The 22,067-nt window shown below is 44.0% G+C and overlaps 1 protein-coding gene across 1 annotated transcript in view; it reads right to left on the bottom strand.

Annotated features, from left to right (window-relative positions):
* LOC147437391 (Alg9-like mannosyltransferase family) overlaps positions 1-16,918 on the bottom strand; it is a 48,808-nt gene extending 31,890 nt beyond the window's left edge. Inside the window, exon 1 of the mRNA XM_086486934.1 lies at positions 16,642-16,918. Coding sequence (XP_086343060.1) covers positions 16,642-16,859 — 218 coding nt within the window. The 5' untranslated portion in view covers positions 16,860-16,918. The remainder of the gene's footprint in view (positions 1-16,641) is intronic.
* Between the last annotated feature and the right edge of the window lie 5,149 nt (positions 16,919-22,067).

Raw genomic sequence — 22,067 nt, 5'->3', positions numbered from 1 at the left:
CTGAAAAATGAAGATCTAAAAAGGAATTTGACTGGCAATGCACCGGATGCAAGGCCGTGTGTCGTAGGCAAGATCCAGGTGGGCAAAGCTGAGCGCTGCCAAAAGGCTAGGCCTGATCTACAATAACGTAGGTATGGCTGAACATCCGTCACGATGGATGTTGTCCAGGTGATGGTGCCACCCTATTTGTGCAGTGATCGTTGGCTGATCTGGTGGTTATTGCAAAAAACGCTGGCTGTTGCTGACCTTGGGAGAAGTACCCGATGTGGATGATGAAGCAAGCGTCCATGGAGAGCCTGAAGCTGTTGATACCATGTGAGAGTGCACGTGTGCGGAAGAGAGAGAGAGAGAGAGAGAGAGAGAGAGAGAGAGAGAGAGAGAGGACCACAAACGCAGAAGATATGGTGAAGAGAGGGCGATCAGCACCCCATGACTACCATGAGTAGAAGACCCGATACACAATAACCAGATAGTGTGGAAGTAGATACTCCCCTGGCCCCATATATATGAGTGCCCAAGGTGGGCGCCCAACTCAAGTGGACGGCCGGCCCCAAGCGTGGGTAGCCAGACAAGGTACAACCTAGACTATGGGTGGCCAACCCGGAGACACTAGCCAGACAAGGAAGTGCCCTAGACCTGTGTGAAGCAGGAGAGTGGTGTAAATCTAACAAATATTCCCGCGTAGTAAAATTAGCCATCACACCCAGACCGCACTGATCTTCCACGGGTGTCTTGACGCACTAAAATTACATACCCAGGCAATCTCATCCAATTAGGAATATTCAGTGGTTGGTACATCACAAAGCAACACAAATGCTCACATATGCATGTTACAAGACATAGAAACATAAAGTTGCCAATGAACACTCCTCCCGCATAACTTAACAAGGTCCGGGCTAGGAGATATTCAACGACTCCCTCATCACTCCTCCCGCATAACCTAAAAAGGTCCGAGCAGGGAGATATGGAAGCCTTTTACAACCAAACGCCCCCCATACCACAGCCTCCGTCGTTTGGAGGTGCTGAGAGTAACCACTGCTCATACTTCTTAATACTCCTCCCACATAACCATCTGGGTCCGGGCCGGGAGTAATAACAACAATATTTTTCAAGCATTCAATACGCCCCCCGCAAATAACCACAAGGGTCCGGGCCATGAGTATGGACAAGTATTCTCAAACATCATTTCTCACTACTCCACCCGGGAGTAAAAATTACCAAGCATTGAAACCAGATATTAAAATCAGAGTCAAACAATTCAAATCTACACCAAGATAGGTTCAAAACAGATACCATCCATTTCAAACAAGATCACCAAACAAGTTCTCAAACAAAACTCAAACTTGAAAAGCAATCTCGACATCAGCCGAGCTCGAAAAGTCGACTGACTTTCCAACCTGAAACCTGTTTCAAAAAATTAGAGTTAGGTTCCTTCCATCAGGTCGTAGCTGACCACAGCATTGTCCGTCAGCTCTTGGAGAGACAGTGTTCCTCTTGCAGCGATGGTAGTGACTAGTCCCTAGCCATAGCAATCACATCGGACCTCCACGGTCATCAGCTCGAGAAGAGACACCTATTGAGAGATGTTGTCACATGACGGGCACCACGTGCCAACGGAAAAGAACAGACTGAATAGACTTTTAGCACTTCAATAATAACTGAACTGAAAGAGAGAGACCGCAAGCGACACGGAGTGGCGGAATTCCACCCCAGAGAGTATTGGTCCCAAACCTTGGCGCCCCTTTCGGTATTTCTTTATATTGCATCATACAATACCAGCCGGTACTCCAAACTTTGCACATTCTCCAAGAAGCACGCCAGAGAATGAGCCCATGGCCTCATATTTAAAGCCCCAAGGCCCCAAAAGTAGTTTTACATGAAAAGCCTTCAAACTCAAAAGCATTTGGTCCAAAAGAAATGCCCAAAAGCTGCCAACGTAATTCACGGAAATCTATACAACTGCCACGTCAGTAATCAATGCAAAACGCGGAAATCTGTACAGTCTGCCATGTCAGCAGTCCAACGTGAAATCCGGGTTTTTAGTACAGCATGTCAACGTGAATTCTGTGAATCCATACAGCTGCCAAGTCATCTCCTTCTACTGCTTCTGCTTCTTAGGGTTTAGGCCCCTCGGTCGTGATATGAAGGTTCGCTCTGTTCTTCACGAACTTGACACGTCAACAGTTTGTGGTAGATATCGAGAAATTTCAAGTCATAATCTGCTAGGGTTTCCATGGCAAGCATTTCAAGATACCCCCACTCTGCCAGAAGTTGCACTCCGAAAGAAGATGTCAGAAACCATATAACTTCGGGCAAAAATTTTCTTGAAAGCTTGCCAAGTCCTTGGAGCATGCGGCTTGGTAGCTATAAACTTCCACCACTACATGGCACTGCATCTGAGAAATACAGCTGCTCGAAACAAATCTTGGGTCCTTCTCTTGCAAGTGATCTTTTTGACTTATGCCCTGTAAGACATGAGCGTTGAAGACGAGAGCGTGCCCAATACGCGATGAAGTAAGGGTGGGAGTGGCTAATAAGTCCGGGGTTGAGACAAGAAGATTCTTCAAACAAAATTCCAGTAGCCTCTGGCTTGCTCTGTCCGCTCTTTTGTAGGACCAGTATGCTTTCAGAAAAGCACACGCCTGATCCTCTGATACCACTGTCACAAGACGCACACCACATGCCAATAGAAAAGAACAGACTTTTAGCACTTCAATAACAAAACTGAAACTGAAAGAGAGAGACAGATTTTATTTGATTTGGTATTAACGTCCGCGGGGGGCCAGAAATGACCCATGGGACGTCAAAGTGATACATAGTCTCCCCTTACGGGGGTGTATGGTGTGTTGTTCTCTTTTTGTGTTCCTATGAGTGTCTTTTGATGCTCAAGTATGCCGGTGAGGTATGTTCCGAGAGTTGTAGGGGAGGGGTCTGTCTTGGATAATAGATCCGCTAAGGTAGAACAACCGCTTAGGAGTGGTTGAAAATTAGCCCGGATGTGAGTATATTCTAGGCATTCCAATGTCACATGTGCTTCATCTTCGGGAGCTTGCATTGTACATGATGTGCATATCCGTTTAGAAGCATCAATTTTCAGCCAGCCCTCTGTTTCTATTTTGAACATATGTGACCTTGTGCGCATCAAAGAAATGGCTCTTCGTGCCATGTGGGGCATGGGTGTTCGTATGTGGGCTTGGGCTTCAATTGGGTTTGTTCTATAGCCTGCCCAATACTTTGTATTGACATGCTTGCACAGAGAGAGAGAGAGAGAGAGAGCGCACACGCGACACGGAGTGGCGGAATTCCACCCCAGAGAGTATTGGCCCCAAACCTTGGCGCCCCTTTCGGTATTTCTTTATATTACTTGAACTCAGTACAATGCCGGTACTCGCACTCTACACCTTCTCACTGAAGCATGCCAGAGACTGAGCCATCTTCACTTATTTAAAGGCCCTTGGCCTTGAGTAGCAGTTTATATGAAAAGCTTGAAACTCAAAAGCAACTAGCCCAAAAAGCTAGCGCTGAAAATCAATCAACGTAACACGGTAATCCGTAGAGGCTGCCATATCAGCACAGTCAATGTGAAACGCGGAAATCCGTACAGTCTGCCACGTCATCATGTCAACACAAAATCCGGGATTCCGCATTGGCCTGCCATGTCATCAAGCTCCACGCAAAAAAGCTTGTGTGTGTGTGTGTGTGTGTGTGTACGTTGGGTCCAGCTTTATTTTAATGCCTTTATGTCACTTGGGCCCCATCGGACGGGGTCCCATAAGTTGGTGGGAACTTCTTCCGCTTCTTTTTCTTCTATTGCTTCTGCTTCTTAGGGTTTGGGCCCCTCAACCGTGATCTGAAGGTTGGCTCTGTTCTTCAGTGGCTTGACACATCAGCAATTTGTGACAACTTCTCCATACTGCTCTCCACTTCTACTTGTCCAAGAAAAGGAAAAAACATTTATTGAGTATAGAGTTCCAATAGATTATGATCAAGAATTTCTTTTCAATCACTATAATAGACAGTGTCTTAGAGAAGTTGCAAGGTACATGTCATTATTAGCTACATAGATTTGAAGAGTAGTTATAATGAAATACACAAAGCTAGTAGATAATCTTCACAGGCAGTCTCTACATCCTAACAAAATGATTTGCCTGGAAAATCTTGTTCTAAGTGCACAAAATAGGAGAAACCTTTTTCCACCCTCAACAATCTCAAAAGGGCCTTCCTCCTTGAAGTATGAATAGAGTTGTTGTAAGCTAACTCCACCTATGGCAAACATCGCTCCCACTGAGACTGACGCTCAGAGATATAGTACTTAAGTAAATCCAAAACCACTAAATTGGTAATCTCAAAGTGCCAATCAGTCCGAGGATGATACGATGATGAGAACTTGAGCATAGTGCCGAAATTCTCACACAATGCTCTGCAAAACAAATTGGTGAACAAGGGATCTTGCGCATCAAAATCCCTTCTTTGAGAAAATATCCTAAGATTGTGTCCCACTCTGCACCTTGCTGAAGATCTCACCAAAATATGGATCTACAACATACTGCTCCCGCATCTTATCAAGGACACGATGATGTACTCAAGTGACACCGGATATCTATGGCTTGTGAGACAATGCATTGCCCACTACATTCTTCTTTCCCTTTAGATAAGACTATCTGGAAATGGAATTGTGAAAAAATGTCCACACATCTCATATGCCTCTCCAAAAGCTTGTTATGGGACTAGAAGTATCTCAAAATTTGATAATCCGTGTACCCTATGAAATCTGCACCGAGCAACTAATACCTCTACTAAGTCAAAGCATGAATCACTGCTAAGAGCTCCTCGTAATCTGTGCAACCCTCTCTAATTTAGACAACATCATGCTTTCGTAAGCTATGACACAAGCATCACAATAGACCTCAAAAGACTTCTATAAATTTGGTAACTTCAAGACTGGCCCTGTAGTCAACATGTCCTTCAATCTCTCAAAAGCTGTGATCTGTGAAGGTCCCCACTTGAAAGAAACCCCTTTTTGAGTTGAGGTATGCAACGGCAAAGCCATCTCTAAAAACTATCGAATGATCATCTATAGTAAGAACATTTGTTGTACGTTATCCTATTGAGCATTGCAGGAGCATTTGTGAGTTCGAAAGGCATCACCAAATACTTGTACAATTCAAAGGATGTCCTAAACGTGGTGTTGTAAACATAATCTGTGAGTCTTTCGTGTGTGTAGGTCCTCAATCTGTTTGCTCTAAGAAAAAAATGTGTCTCGAAGTGTGTCACCTGGACATGGCTCTATGTGCACCGTAAACATCCTACTACTTTGTCTTCAGTGCAAACGTTTGTCTATTGAGTCTAAAAGATTTAGTACCAACAATTTGTGAGCATTTGCGCAGGATCCCATATCCAGACAAGTCCATTAGATAGGTGTTTATATGGATTGTACACGCATTTGACAGGTGTATTACACTTATGTGGCCATCCGATGACGACGACATGTAGCCTAGGATAAATGCAACGTGTTGGTCTAGTTCCCACGTCAAATAGATCATGTAACAAGCTTGGACACCCAAGCGAGAAATCAATAACAACACGCGAATAGAAAATTGCAATAACTAAACTTAGAGAGAGAGAGAGAGAGAGAGAGAGAGAGAGAGAGAGAGAGAGAGAGAGAGAGAAATGAAATGAAATGTTATATTAACGTCTTCAAGATGCCAAAGTGACCCATGAGACCTTGGTGAATCTGATACAGTGTCTGAGTACAGAAAGTACAAAGATCTCAAAAACTGAAACTAAAACGAAATAGGTGGGGAGGGGTGATTGTGAGAGTGAGCAGTGGAGAGGGTGTGAGCCACGCGCGCCAAAAACGCGAGAGAGAGAGAGAGAGAGAGAGAGAGAGAGAGAGAGAGAGAGAGAGAGAGAGAGAGAGAGAGAGAGAGAGAGAGAGAATACAACTGCTCTGCAAATGATGCTCTCAATACACAATGAATGACTACAAGACCCGAGTGTGAAAGATAGGGTTCTTGGCAATAGCAATGCAACTTTGATTGTCGCATAAAAGACGAGTCGTAGCAGTGTGGGGAAAACACAACTTTCCCAGTAATCTCCGTAGCCGTATGGCCTCATAAGCAGCATAGCAAGCTGCTTTGTACTCCGCCTCTGTGGAAGATAGCGGAATTGTGGGTTGTGTCACAAACTGCTAATGTGTCAAGTCACTAAAGAACGGAGCTACCGGCCGAGGGGCCTAAACCCTAAGAAGCAGAAGCAATAGAAGCAGATGACATGGCAAACTGTACGGAACTCCGGATTTTGCGTTGGCTTGTTGACGTGGCAGATTGTACGGAATCCCACGTTTCACGCTGACTGCTGGCGTGGCAGACTGTACGGATTTCCGTGATGTGTGCTGATAGCTTTTGGACAAGATGCTTTTGTACTAGATGCTTTTGAGTTTAAGGCTTTTCATGTAAACTGCTTTTGAGCCTAGGGCCTTTAAATATGAGGCTAAACTCGCTTACAAGAGGCTTCGTATGCAGGTAAATACATAGGCTGGGTACTAATGCAAGTGTATGGGAACTGTCACAAGAAAGGCACCACATGTCAATAGAAAAGAGCAAACTGAACAGACTTTTAGCACTTCAATAAAAACAGAACTGAGAGAGAGAGAGAGAGAGAGAGAGAGAGAGAGACGACACGCGGCACGGAGTGGCGGAATTCCACCCCAAAGAGTATTGGCCCCAAACCTCGGCGCCCCTTTCGGTATTTCTTTATATTGCATTAACACAGTACAAGCCGATACTCCAGACTCTGCACCTTCGCTAGGAAGCATGCCAGAGAATGAACCCTAACCTCATATTTAAAGGCCCTTGGCCTAAAAAGCAATTACAGTGAAAAGCCTTCAAACTCAAAAGCATCTGGTCCAAAAGCAAAGCCAAAAAGCTGTACTCCAGACTCTGCACCTTCTCCAGGAAGCATGCCAGAGAATGAGCCCTAATCTCATATTTAAAGGCCCTTGGCGTAAAAAGCAATTACAGTGAAAAGCCTTCAAACTCAAAAGCATCTGGTCCAAAAGCAAAGCCAAAAAGCTGCCAGTGCAATTTACGAAAATCTGTACAGTCTTGCCACGTCAGCACCGCCAACGTGAAAAGCGAAAATCCGTATAGTTCTGCCACGTATCAACCAACGTGATTTTCGAAAATCTGCCACGTCATCAACCTGCTTCGCAAGTTCTTGTGTGTGTGTGTGAGCCCTACTTTATTTCCTCTTGCTCTGCCTCTTCACTTAGGGTTTAGGCCCCTCGGTCCACATCTGCAAGTTGGCTCCCTTCTTTAGGGCTTTGACACGTCATCAGTTTGTGACATCTCCCCTTCTTGAAAGAGAGTAATCGTTCGCGATTACAGTATATCTGCAAAACAACTCAAGTTAGCTATAAAAAAAAGTCCGAGGGACATTCAATTTGCTCTTTCTGTTAAGGAGTTAGCTTCTCCTTTCGGCTCTTTTGATCAAGGAGTTAGCTTCTCCTTTCGGCTCTTTTGATCGGAACTCTCGATATTCCGGCGTAGTAAAATTAGCAATCACACCCAGACCATATTGATCTTCCACGGGTGTCTTGATGCACTAAAATTACATACCCAGGCAATCTCATCCAATTAGGAATATTCATTGGTTGGCACATCACAATGCGACACAAATGCTCACATATGCATGTTACAAGACATAGAAACATAAAGCCGCCAATGAACACTCCTCTCGCATAACCTAACAAGGTCCGGGCCGGGAGATATTCAACGACTCCCTCATCACTCCTCTCGAATAACCTAAAAAGGTCCGGGATGGGAGATATAGAGGCCTTTTACAACAAAATGCCCCCCAGACCGCAGCCTGCATCATTTGGAGGTGCTGCGAGTAACCACTGCTCAAACTTCTTAATACTCCTCCCGCATAACCATCCAGGTCCGGGCCGGGAGTCACAACAACAATACTACCTCCGTAAATAACCACAAGGGTCCGGGCCACGAGTTTTAAAAAAAAACAGCACTTTTCAATCATTCAATACTCCCCCCGCAAATAACCACAAGGGTCCGGGCCATGAGTATGAACAAGCATTCTCAAACATAATTTCTCACTACTCCACCGGGAAGTAAAACCACCAACCATTGAAACCAGTATTAAAACCAGAGTCAAACAATTCAAATCGGCACCAAGACAGGTTCAAACCGAATACCATCCATTTCAAACAAATTCCAAACAGGATCACCAAACAAGTTCTCAAACAGATTTCAAACTTAAAAAGCAATCTCGACTGACTTTCCATCCTTAAACCAACACCAAAATTAGGGTTAGGTTCATTCCATAAGGTCGTAGCCGAGCACAGCATGGTCCATCAGCTCTTGTGTTTCGTTGGCGGTGATGGTAGTCCCAAGATAGCAATCGCACTCAACCTCCAAGGTCATCTGCTCGTGAAGAGACATCTACTGAGAGATGTCGAGAAACTTGAAATTATAATCTGCTAGAGTTTCCATGGCAAGCATTTCACGATACCCCACTCTGCCAGAAGTTGCACTCCGAAGGAAGATGTCAGAAACCATATAACTTTGGGCAAAAAAAAATTTCTTGAAAGCTTGCCAAGTCCTTAGAAGTGTGCGGCTTGGTAGCTATAGACATCTGCATGGTACTGTCTTTGAGAAAAACAACAGCTCCAAACAAATCTTGGATCCTTCTCTTGCAAGTGATCTTAATGGCTTATGCCCTGTATGACATGAGCGGGGAAGACGGGAGCGCACCCGATGCGCGATGAAGTAAGGGTGGGAGTGGCTCATAAGTCCGGGTTGAAGGGCAAAGATACCTCAAATAAAATTCCAATAGCTCTGTCTGCTCTTTTGTAGGACCGATATGCTTTCAGAAAAGCACACGCCTGATGCTCTGATACCACTGTCACAAGACGGGCACCACGTGCCAATAGAAAAGAGCAGATTGAACAAACTTTTAGCACTTCAATAAACAAACCTGAGAGAGAGAGAGAGAGAGAGAGAGAGAGACGACACGCGACACGAAGCGGCGGAATTCCACCCCAGAGAGTATTGGCCCCAAACCTTGGCGCCCCTTTCGGTATTTCTTTATATTGCATCAACACAGTACAAGCCGGTACTCCAAACTCTGCACCTTCGCCAGGAAGCATACCAGAGAATGAGCCCTAACCTCATATCTGAAGGCCCTTGGCCTAAAAAGCAATTACAATGAAAAGCCTTCAAACTCAAAAGCATCTGGTCCAAAAGCAAAGCCAGAAAGCTTTACTCCAGACTTTGCATCTTCTCCAGGAAGCATGCCAGAGAATGAGCCCTAACCTCATATTTAAAGGCCCTTGGCCTAAAAAGCAATTACAATGAAAAGCCTTCAAACTGAAAAGCTTCTGGTCCAAAAGCAAAGCCAAAAAGCTGTACTCGAGACTCTGGACCTTCTCTAGGAAGCATGCCAGAGAACGAGCCCTAACCTCATATTTAAAGGCCCTTGGCCTAAAAAGCAATTACAGTGAAAAGCCTTCAAACTCAAAAGCATCTGGTCCAAAAGCAAAGCCAAAAAGCTGCCAGCGCAATTTATGGAAATCCGTACCGTCCAGCCACGTCAGCACCGCCAGCGTGAAAAGCGAAAATCCGTATAGTTCTGCCACGTCATCAACCTACTTCACAAGTTCTTGTGTGTGTGTGTAAGCCCTGCTTTATTTCCTGCTGCTTTGCCTCTTCACTTAGGGTTTAGGCCCCTCGGCCCACATCTGCAAGTTGGCTCCCTTCTTTAGGGCTTTGACACGTCATCAGTTTGTGACATCTCCCCTTCTTGAAAGAGAGTAATCGTCCGCGATTACAGCATATTTGCAAAACAACTCAAGTTAGCTATAAAAAAAATCCGAGGGACATTCAATTTGCTCTTTTTGTTAAGGAGTTAGCTTCTCCTTCCGGCTCTTTTGATCAAGGAGTTAGCTTCTCCTTTCGTCTTGATCGGAACTCTCAATATTCCGGTGTAGTAAAATTAGCCATCACACCCAGACCGTACTGATCTTCCACGGGTGTCTTGATGCACTAAAATCACATACCCAGGCAATCTCATCCAATTAGGAATATTCAGTGGTTGGAACATCACAATGCAACACAAATGCTATCACGTGACACATCCAACCCTATGTGTACGTGGACAAGTTACAGCATGACCAGGGTTCAATTCAATCAAGTTAGCCTAGAATAGGAAGTGTTCTGGCACTTTTGTGAGTCTGTTCGCAGACCGTGCATGTTCAAACACTTAGATTAGATGCATATCCTCTGGTTGCACACAGCATGACCATCAGATTCCCATCAGATCCCATCAAGAGCATTTTTACAGTGCATAGACCTTTTTCCCCTATCTTTGACATTTTTCACTTATTATTTTTAAGTGACTTTTGTTGGAAAGTAGGTAGGGCAAATTTACTAAGTTTGTATAAGTAGAAACCTAGCGCTAGCACTTTCTGGCAGAAGAGGCAGCAGGAGCACCTTGCTCAACAGGCAACTTCTCAGCAAGACCAACCCCCGCGACAACTCCAGCGTTTTCAGCATTGCAGAAGGCCTAGCGTTTTTGCATCAAATCAGCCAGCGTTTTTGCACTTGCAGATTCACGGCGACAGTAGACAGCAGATCAGCCCTAGCATTAGCAGATTTCCACTGCAGAACCCCAAATCAGCCTAGTGTTTTTGGATCAGCCAGAGACCTAGCGTTTTTGCAGATCTTCGCGACAGAAGTAGCAGTAGCACCAGCGTTTTCAGTTTTCAGCGCGTCGTCGTCGTCGCATCGTCGCCATCGACATCGTCCCCGACATAGAGGCACAATTCAGCAGATAAAGATTTGCAAATTTCAGCCCGTCTCGTCGTCGTCGACATCATCAGCAAGTCCAAGCATTGTAGAGATTTGTGCAATTATAAGTAGACCGCTCTCGCCATAGAGAGTGGGACCTTCGGAGGAGGGTTTTACAACGTCTCTGGTGTCATATTCTCTTCTCTATCTCTCAGTCTCATGCACTTCCATGCACAGTGTCCATTCACTTTGTTTTGTGTCCATTGCACTCTCTCACTAAAGGAACGGAAGGCTCTCCCTTCCGTAAGTAAAAGGAATCCTTGAGCACAGTTCGGAGCACTCATCTTGAGCAAAGTTCAAACATTCATTCCGCTGCACCTTACATTGGTATTAGAGCTTTGGCAGTGTTCTGTATCACTCAAGGAAAGAACCACAAGAACCACATATTTTTTTTGCTTGTTGCGGTCACACGAACCCAAGTTTGCTTGGGCGTGTCGATTCCTAATCGTGTTTTTGAAGAGTGACAGGAATCCCAGGAAAGAAGGACTTGTCCAGCCTCCCCTTGTGCCTCTTTTCACTCATTGCGAGCGGACCGTGCACTTAGCGGCCGGCCAATCGACATGAGGTGGGAAAAAGCAACCTTGGTGCGAGCGCAAGGCCGCCAAGGGGTGCACCCGCGGAAAAGAGAAGAACTCGGGTGAAGAGAAGATCCTTCTCTAGCACTGATTGCAAGTGAAAGAACTCAAGAACCTCAAGACCCTCAAGAACCCAAGACCCCCAAGAACCCAAGTTCCTCGTGAACTTAAGAACCCAAGACCACAAGAACCCATAAGAACCCAAGACTTCAGTGGATAGTCATCACTCGAAGCGGAATGGATACTTCGCTTGGAGGTGCTGAGCATGAGAGAGGCGAAGAAGAATTTTCCCCTCCAAGAGGTTTTTCCGACCCTCCCTCTTCCCCATCTACGCCAAGGATTGCACTAACTCCTATGAAGGAGTTGCCGCAGATGATGATGGACATTCAGCTAGAAAGCGACGAAAAAATGGCAGCCATAGAACGGAAATACGAAGAACGAATGGCAGCCATAGCACGTGAACGCGAAGAAAGATGGGCAGTCATCGAGCATAAGTACGAACGAGCATGCTTGGGAGTCAAAGAAAGACGAGCCGAATTTGATTGCGAGAACAAAGTAAGAAAAGCAAAAAGAGAAGCAGAAAGAAAGGCCGACTTGGAGCGTGAGCGTGAGCAAGCGCGCTTGGCGGCCGAACAGAGCGCCCGACACATGAAAGAGATGTTGCGACTCTTTTCTCAAGTGTAGGCACAGATGCAAGAGATTCGGGAAAAAGAGACTCTCTCAGTCTCTTCTTCTCCCAAGCATGACACATAGGATTTGCATGATGATACGCATGATGATTTGAATGATGATGATAAGCATGATGATTTGAATGATGATGATAAGCATGATGATTTGCATGATCAAGATGTGATTTCTCACAAGCATGATGAGTTGCATGAAGATGATGTGATTGTTCACAAGGATGATGTGTTAGTTGATACTTTCTCTAGTGAAGCTAACCTCATCGCAGATTCGATCAGTCACGAAGAATCAATCTTGGCTCTCGAGCCTAGGTCCAAAGAACCCCCTCAGGAAGAACCGATCTTGGCTCTCGAGCCTAGGTCCAAAGAACCCTTACAAGAAGTACTATGTGTTCGAATGATTTGTCAGCACGCATTGTACGAGTGTTTCATTCGTGATCGTTATTTTTGTCAGCGTCTTTATGTGATCCCGTTTCCTAGGCATGACATATTGTACGTTGAGCACGTCTCACTCATGAATGAGCACGGATGTATGCGGATTTTTCATGAAAAGCTGAAAAGTATGCATTCAAGGAAGTCACATTCCATGTCTCTTCCTTGGCACGACACAGTTGTAGAAAGAGCACATGAAAGTATGAGCACCAAGCATGGGCATTTCCGTTCTGAATTGCCACAGTTGATTGCTTTAGATCATAGGAGAAAGATTCGATCTCATTGTTTGCGTGTGTGTGGTGAACGGTTTAGCACTCCGTCTCTTTGTTCCTCTACATTGCATGCACAGACTTTGAGGAAGACAAGATTTTTTCCAGTCACTTTACATGGAGTAGGTATGTTCATGGTTTTGTGTTGGAAATGGTTTCAGGAATTTTCAGCCATGGAGATTCTTAGAGAAGAAAGAAGCATGACTCTAGACGAAGATGAAGCATTGAAGGAGCCACAGAAGACTTTGTGTCGCTTTCGGCGCGGCCCAAAGAAGCAAGCGTTGCAAACCTTTATGAAGTTCAAGTACCGCACGACCCACACATCACCGCACGACCCACACATCAGAGTGGGCCGGCGAAGAGTCCCTTCCATGATTCCGAATGTTGTTGGCGATCTCCCTCGACGGCATACAGTTCGGTATCAATCCCTCACTTTGAAAAGGAGAGGATGTCACGTGACACATCCAACCCTATGTGTCCGTGGACAAGTTACAGCATAACCAGGGTTCAGTTCAATCAAGTCAGCCTAGAATAGGAAGTGTTCTGGCACTTTTGTGAGTCTGTTCGGAGACCGTGCATGTCCAGACACTTAGATTAGATGCATATCCTCTGGTTGCACATAGCATGACCATCAAATTCCCATCAGATCCCATCAAGAGCATTTTTACAGTGCATAGACCTATTTTCCTTATTTTTGACATAATTCACTTATTATTTTTAAGTGACTTTTGTTGGAAAGTAGGTAGGGCAAATTTACTAAGTTTGTATAAGTAGAAATCTAGAGCTAGCACTTTCTGGCAGAACAGGCAGCAGAAGCACCTTGCTCAACAGGCAACTTCTCAGCAAGACCAACCCCCGCGCGACAACTCTAGCGTTTTCAGCATTGCAGAAGGCCTAGCGTTTTTGCATCAGATCAGCCAGCGTTTTTGCACTTGCAGATTCACGGCGACAGTAGACAGCAGATCAGCCCTAGCGGTAGCAGATTCCCCCCCAACAGCAAATCAGCCCTAGCGTTAGCAGATTCCCACAGAACCCCAAATCAGCCTAGTGTTTTTGGATCAGCCAGAGACCTAGCGTTTTTGCAGATCTTCGCGACAGAAGTAGCAGTGGCACCAGCATTTTCAGTTTTCAACGCGTCGTCGTCGTCGCATCGTCGCCATCGACATCGTCCCCGACATAGAGGCAGAATTCAGCAGATAAAGATTTGCACATTTCAGCCCGTCTCGTCGTCGTCGACATCATCGGCAAGTCCAAGCATTGTAGAGATTTGTGCAATTATAAGTAGACCGCTCTCGCCAGTTGGTCAATGGTGGTGAGTACTTTAAATTGGAAAAACTTATGGCTTGCTTGCATCCCAAAGTTCGTGAAAAGGTGGATTTTGAGGACCCAAAGAATTACAAGGGGGCTGTTGCTATTGCACGGTCTAAGAGCCAAAAATAAAGAAGAAGATTAAGCAAGGTGCATTGGGGTACAAAGTGATGGTTCCCAATCCAACCTCAAATCTGAGAGAAGCTCAAATGGAGAATCAGCCCAATTGAAGGGTAGCAACCGTTCCTCAACAATGGTTACATACAGTTCAAGATTTGCCTGAGCAAATTCAAGGGTTGCGCTTAAGTATTATGGATAGAGGTCAAGTAAGGACAAGAAGAGGCAGGGCTAGGCAATTGACTGGCAGGTGTTACAATTGCGGGGAGGAGGGCCACTGTGGGGCCTTCGGAGGAGGGTTTTACAACGTCTCTGGTGTCGTATTCTCTTCTCTATCTCTCAGTCTCATGCACTTCCATGCACAGTGTCCATTCACTTTGTTTGTGTCCATTGCACTCTCTCACTAAAGGAACGGAAGGCTCTCCCTTCTGTAAGTAAAAGGAATCCTTGAGCACAGTTCGGAGCACTCATCTTGAGCAAAGTTCACATATGCATATTACAAGACATAGAAACATAAAGCCGCCGATGAACACTCCTCCCGCATAACCTAACAAGGTTCGGGCCGGAAGATATTCAACGACTCCCTCATCACTCCTCCCGCATAACCTAAAAAGGTCCGGGCCAGGAGATATAGAGGCCTTTTACAACCAAACGTCCCCCAGACTGCAGCCTGCATCGTTTGGAGGTGCTGAGAGTAATCACTGCTCAGACTTCTTAATACTCCTCCCGCATAACCATCCAGGTCCAAGCCGGGAGTCACAACAACAATACTCCCCTCGTAAATAACCACAAGGGTTTGGGCCACGAGTTTTAAAAAAAACAGCACTTTTCAATCATTCAATACTCCCCCCACAAATAACCACAAGGGTTCGGGCTGTGAGTATGAACAAGCATTCTCAAACATAATTTCTCACTACTCCACCCAGGAGTAAAATCACCAATCATTGAAACCAGTATTAAAACCAGAGTCAAAAAATTCAAATCGGCACCAAGACAGGTTCGAAACAGATACCATCCATTTCAAACAAATTTCAAACAGGATCACCAAACAAGTTCTCAAACAGATTTCAAACTTAAAAAGCATCTCGACATCAGTCGAGCTCGAAAAGTCGATAGACTTTCCATCCTTAAACCCGCACCAAAATTAGGGTTAGGTTCATTCCATAAGGTCGTAGCCGAGCACAGCATGGTCCATCAGCTCTTGGACAAACAGTGTTTCGTTGGCGGTGATGGTAGTCCCAAGATAGCAATCGCACTGGACCTCCAAGGTCATCGGCTCGTGAAGAGACATCTACTGAGAGATGTCGAGAAACTTGAAATTATAATATGCTAGGGTTTCCATGGCAAGCATTTTAGGATACCCCACTCTGCCAGAAGTTGCACTCCGAAGGAAGATGTGAGGAACTATATAACTTTGGGCAAAAAAAAAAATCTTGAAAGCTTGCCAAGTCCTTAGAAGTGTGCGGCTTGGTAGCTATAGACATCTACATGGTACTGTCTCTGAGAATAACAACAGCTCGAAAAAAATCTTGGATCCTTCTCTTACAAGTGATCTTAATGGCTTACGCCTTGTAAGACATGAGCGGTGAAGACGGGAGCGCGCTCGATGCGCGATGAAGTAAGGGTTGGAGTGGCTAATAAGTCCGGGTTGAAGGACGAAGGTACCTCAACAAAATTCCAATAGCTCTGTGTGCTCTTTTGTAGGACTGGTATGCTTTTAGAAAAGCACACGCCTGATGCTCTGATACCACTGTCACAAGACGGGCACCACGTGCCAATAGAAAAGAGCAAACTGAACAGACCTTTAGCACTTCAATAAAAACAGAACTGAGAGAGAGAGAGAGAGAGAGAGACGACACGCTTCAAGGTTTACATGTAACATGAGCCTTGACTTTACCTTTGAAACGTCTAAACTCATACAGAAACGTTTCTGAAACGTTTCGTACGTTTCATGAGTGAAGAAGCGCGTTTCTTGGCAACATTGTTCTCAAGTTTGAGAAGGCAAGACTATCGACACCAGAAAGTTGTGAAAATATCTAACAAATATTACAGCCCGTTTCAGATTACGCACCTGAACTCAAGAACAGGCCAGCAGAGACATCAAACCCCCAAGAATATACCCCCTTTTTTGTAGCATCATGACATCTGGATTCTTTCATGTATGAAATTGGTAATGCACATTTTTTGTAACTCATGGGTCACAATGCATAAGCCAGTTTTTCAGTTTTTCTATGGCACACCTCGATGTGGTGTGTACTAATAACCCATGTATTTGGATTTGTCCTATGGGTCGACTTCAGCCTCCAAAGAACGTGAAAGAATCTCTCTCTCTCTCTCTCTCTCAAGCTAGTCAATGCAAGTAAGAAGATTGAATGCCTTCCTTTTGACGTACCCAAATACAATGCGGTGGGCAACCTCCACTGATTGCCAATACTCGTCTGGATTGAAGAAGGTCTGTAGCACAAGAGCGTTTAGGAGACGAAAAGAAATGCAGCACAGCAGAAGCTTGCTCTCGCTCCATGGATTCTCTCTCTTAGGCGCCCCGCTGCGCTTCCTATCAGCCGAGATTCTGTCTTCTTCGACATGTTGGGTTGGCACCCGTCGTCTCATTCCGCACGAGAAAGAGAGAGAGAGAGAGAGAGAGAGAGAGAAAAAGTGTGTAAAATCTTGAGCATAAGTTAGGACTCTTTAGGGTACCGGAAAATAAAAGCGAATCTAACTTGATGCGAGCGCAGGTGGAGGTGTCACGCAAAAACCGAAGGGTGACGGTGGGCTTGGTAGCAGTGTAGCACACACGAAAAAAGCAGGTACGGTTGGAGGAGGGGGGCGAGAGGAATCGGCAAGTTGGTAGTGGAGGGGGCTCTAGAACCCCGTGCGCTCTCAAATCCGAGAGAGAAATTTGAAGCACTGAGTTGGGGGCATTGGAGTGGTCTACGACGATCGTACAACAGTTAAACTTTTGCGGGAGTTGGGTTTGACTCTCATTCCAATCCATTTTAAAAGGTGAAGCCTCAACTAAGGCTAGGAGTGAAGATATCATGGGGGGTGGAAGCATCTTGCTAAAGTATGAATAAAACGTGATGAGAGCCAGCACCAGCTGAATTTTCAAAAGAGTGGAGAATCAACACAGATTCTTTTCCTCTTTCTCTATCTCTAAAAAATAAATAAATTCAGTTCGTTTTTTTTCAGCACTCCATATGCCACCATTTAGGAGTGCAAGTGAACATAAAAATAAAAAATACACCCGCCATTACTGCCTGAGCGCCGCTTTTGGAATGAAAATTAAGTGGACTTGAGCGTTGTTGATTGCATGCTCTTCCTCCACGGTTTGATCGCAAGAGGTCCTACCTACTAGTCGCGACAGTTGAAGGAGGCGCAAGAGATTCTTTTGTAATGCCAGCCTATGGTAGCTTCACAGATTGTCTCAACAATGTGGTAGAGGAGGGGAGGGCAAGCGTAGGCAAGGGGAGGGAAAAGAGAGATGGAGAAAGAGCACGGGCAACCTTCGATGGCAAGGGAATTAGCACAGGAAGCCTTAGAAAGCAAAGGGAATCTTCTGGCTATTGAGAGGGTTTTGTTTATATTGAGACAATATGCCACTATAATAAAGATTGAGTGACTTTCAAGTATTTCAATCTTCAATTTTTCAATGGTTTTAGAGTGTTGTACACACCACACTCATTAGCCATATTTTCACATTTTGTTCATTTTGCTGGATATTGTTATTTCCAATTCATAGGAGTAAGTGAAGCAGATCAAAAACCATCATTTTGAGTTGTACAGGTCAGAGAAAAACTATCAAAAAACTATATTTGATCCAAAAATACCATAACTCTTGAAATTTGAAAAAGTCTTGGTAAAAAGAGTAAAATCTAATGTTGTGTAGGGTTAAAGGAAAAAGAGCATTATTTGATCCAAAAATACCATAACTCTTTGAAATTTGAAAAAGTGTTGGTAAAAAGAGTAATGTTGTGTAGGGTTAAAGGAAAAAGAGCATTCATGAACCTAGTTCTTAATAGATCCTTTAACCTTTTTTCTAGGTCTATAGCATGTGGATTTAAGAAGTCCTTTTCTTTTACTACCTTTCTGAAAGTAAAAGAGAATTTTTTTCCACGACAACTCATGAAAAACTTGCATAAATAAGGACCAAGTGGTGACTCAAAAAAAACACTTAATTTCTACCTAAAAGTTTCCCTCAACCTATATGTATATCAAAAAAACATTTTTGGACTTTTGTTTTAATTTTCCACTCACTAGAAATGCGAAACACAATATGATCTTGTAGCAAGAAGAGTAGAGAGAGATACGATGCAAATTTGATCAGTGGCAAATCAAAAATTTAGATTAGCACACTATTACAAAGTGATGGTATCATCCACCCATGCGCTGTCACGATAGAGCTTAGATGGCGATTCCGACAACTAGAGCAAGTAGGAATACAAGGGGTTGCCTATCCTTCAATAAGGATGGTGTGTGTCCGTAATGGGCCATGGAGAAGGCCTTTTTTTATAGATGTAATGGAGTCTCTATGCGCCCTTGTGCAGCCAAGTCTAAGTAGAACTTGACCATGCGTGCTATGTAGCTGCCCTTGTGTAGCCAAGTCCAAGTAGAATTCAACTACCACCATGTGTAGTCGTCCATGTGTAGCCAGGTCCTAAAAGTCAGCTATCGGCTGCCAAAGACTTCTGACCATTGGCCGGCCATTTTTGGCCACTTTTTGACCGTCGTTCAGTCAAGATGTTCAAACAAAAAGGAATATTCCAAGAATCAGGTACGAGATTTGGGTTGCTAGTGAGTGATTTTTCTCACCGGTGAGGGATTTTTTCCATGCATGATTTGCTACGTACCATCCACCATCACAATAAAAGACCTCATCAACGAATCCACCAAATATATATATGGGGTTGCCTATCCTTCAATAAGGATGTGTGTGTGTTCGTAATGGCCCATGGAGAAGGCCTTTTTTTAAAGATGTAATGGAGCCTCTATGCGCCCATGTGTAGCAACCCTTGTGTAGCCAAGTCCAAGTAGAACTCGACCATGCATGCTATGTAGTTTCCCTTGTGTAGCCAAGTCCAAGTAGAATTCAACTACCACCATGCGTCCATGTGTAGTCGTCCATGTGTAGCCAGGTCCTAAAAGTCAGCTATTGGTTGCCAAAGACTTCCGACCATTGGCGGCCGGCCATTTGTCAGTCACTTTTTGATCGTCGTTCGGCCAAGATGTTCAAACAAAAAGGAATATTCCAAGAATCAGGTACAAGATTTGGGTTGCTAGTCACCGGTGAGGGATTTTTTCCATGCATGATTTGCTATGTACCATCCACGATCACAATAAAAGACCTCATCAACGAATCCACCAAATATATATATATATATGCACTATTGGGTTCTCCTCATATGGGGGCCCTATAAAGTGTGCAACATACATTGCCGGGTGGGCAAAACTGATAGGTCGGCATTGTAGCTATACTAACACCCCCCCTCAATGAACACTCGAAGGTGATTTATGTTGGCCATGCGCCAACATCGAGTTGATGACGATGTCAAAGTAGCTGGCCTTTCCCACTAGCTTTGGTGAAGATGTCTACACAATTGTTTTCAGTAGGACAATACTCTAGCTCCACAATCTCATCCTCAATGACTCTAGAACATAATTATATTGAACCTCAATATGCTTTGTGCGTCATGGAAGACAGGGTTCTTAACGATCTCTATGCAACTCTGGTTGTCACATTGAAGTGTTGTTGCTGAATCAACAGGAACACCTAAGTCCATGTGAATTGTCATGAGCCAAATTGCTTCACAAGATGCAAAACAAGCAGCTTTATATTCTGATTCCGTTGAAGAAAGAGTGATGGATGACCAATTTTGCTAATCCAAGAAAACACTGCAGAACCAAGTGAGAAACAATATCCAAAAATTGACTTTTTAGAATCACAATCTCCTGCCCAATCAGAGTCACAATGCCCACTTAGAGTATTTGTGTTAATGCCATAGAAAATGTCGTGGCTTGAAGTACTTTTGATTTACCTTTAGAACACGCATGCCCGCCTTTCAATAAGATTCCCTTAGCTGGTTGGAAAACCTGCTCAAAACATCTACTACAAAACAAGTTATTGGTCTAGTATTACGCAAGAAAATAAAACTTCCCACAAATTTCCTTTACTTCTTGATGCCAACTGAGGGAGAAGAATCATCCATGGAGAGTTTCACATTAACCTTCATTGGAGTGCTCACGGTTTACAACTTACATCCCAAATGCTTTTAGGATCTCTATTGTATACTCTTGCTGAGAGAGATAAAGATGCCCTTTGTGGATTTCCAAAACCTCAATCCCCGAACAATAAAGTAATAGACCCGAGTCTGTCATTTCAAACTCAGAGCTCAAACTCTTGCGAGTTTGTTGGATGAGCTCTTCATGATCACCTGTAATAATTATGTCATCTACATATAAGATAACAATGACCTACTTTTGATTCTCTTAGAACATACAAATTCACTTCAGAAGCACTTCTTTTAAAGACAATCTTTTTGAAAAACCTATCTATCATGACATACCATGCTCTTGTGATTGCTTTAGGATATATAAAGCATTTTTCAATCTGCAAACCTTCTCTTTTGAAAGTGGCAACTCAAACCCTGGTGGTGACTCTACATAAACCTCCTCCTGGAGAAGTCATTCAAAAAAGCACATACTACATCCATTTGGTAAATAACCCACGGATAGATAGCAGTAAGAGCAAGTACAAGACAATTAGTGGTCATTCGAGCTGTGGGAGAAAAAGGTTCGACTCACATCAAACCCTTCAACTTATAAAAAACCTTAGGCTACTAACCTTGCTTTGTACTTTTTCAATGAGCCATCAGCCTTGTGTTTGACTTTGTAAACCAATTTGGTGCCGATGACCTTCTTCTTTGGTGGGTGATCCATTATTTCTTAAGTGTCATTCTTGGAAAGCTATCATACTCTGACTGCATTGCTTTTTTCTAGTTTGGATCAACCATGGCCTTGTTGATGGAGGCTATCTCCTCTATGAGCCCACAATTTTAGTCATAAGAGCCATCTTGACATTGTGTTCAAAGGCTCTTCTTCGTTCCTCTATTCTCTTTGACCTTCACAAACCACCCTCCTCTTCACAAGGATTGTAAACTTAAGGATATTGAAATTCAAAGATTTGTTGAGCCCACTTTGGTAGTGGATTTTCCTGTGATGCTGCAACAAATTGGTTAGATTTTTTTGAGTTGTCATCATCATACAACTTCCTCCTCTTGAATTTTTACCTGACTTTGATATGACAGAAGGTGAGTTATTTCTCCGTTTGATGAGAAAGTAGACAAACCTTGTTTCTCCACTGAATGTGGCCCTTTTTCAAATACCACATCACGACTAGTGAGTATCTTCTTTGCCTCTGGAGCATAGAGTTTGTATTCCTTAGACTCTTCAATGTATCTGAGAAATACATACCTCTTGCTTTTGGCTTCGAACATAGTTCTTTGGGAAACGGGAACATGTGCATAATAGAAACATCCAAAAGTTTTGAAATGCAAGACCAAAGGTTTCTTATTGAAATAGGCTTCTTGACGTGTTTTACGTTTCAAAGCCTTTGTGTAAATTTGATTGAAAACATAAACTATTATATTTACTACTTCAACCCAAAAGGAATCTCGAATGTCCTTGGCTTTGAGCATGCACCTTGCCATCTCTACCACAGTCTGCCGAATGCGACGTTCCACAACTCCATTCTATTGTAGTGTGTAAGCGATAGTAAGGTGACATTGGATGTCGTGCTCATTGCAGTAGTTGTTGAACTCATTT

This window comes from Adiantum capillus-veneris, chromosome 17, assembly GCF_014529385.1.
Source record: "Adiantum capillus-veneris isolate H3 chromosome 17, ASM1452938v2, whole genome shotgun sequence".
NCBI classification, from domain to species: Eukaryota; Viridiplantae; Streptophyta; class Polypodiopsida; order Polypodiales; family Pteridaceae; genus Adiantum; species Adiantum capillus-veneris.
The sequence above is the reverse complement of the archived record's forward strand: the minus strand, read 5'-3'. Positions and strand labels throughout refer to the sequence as shown.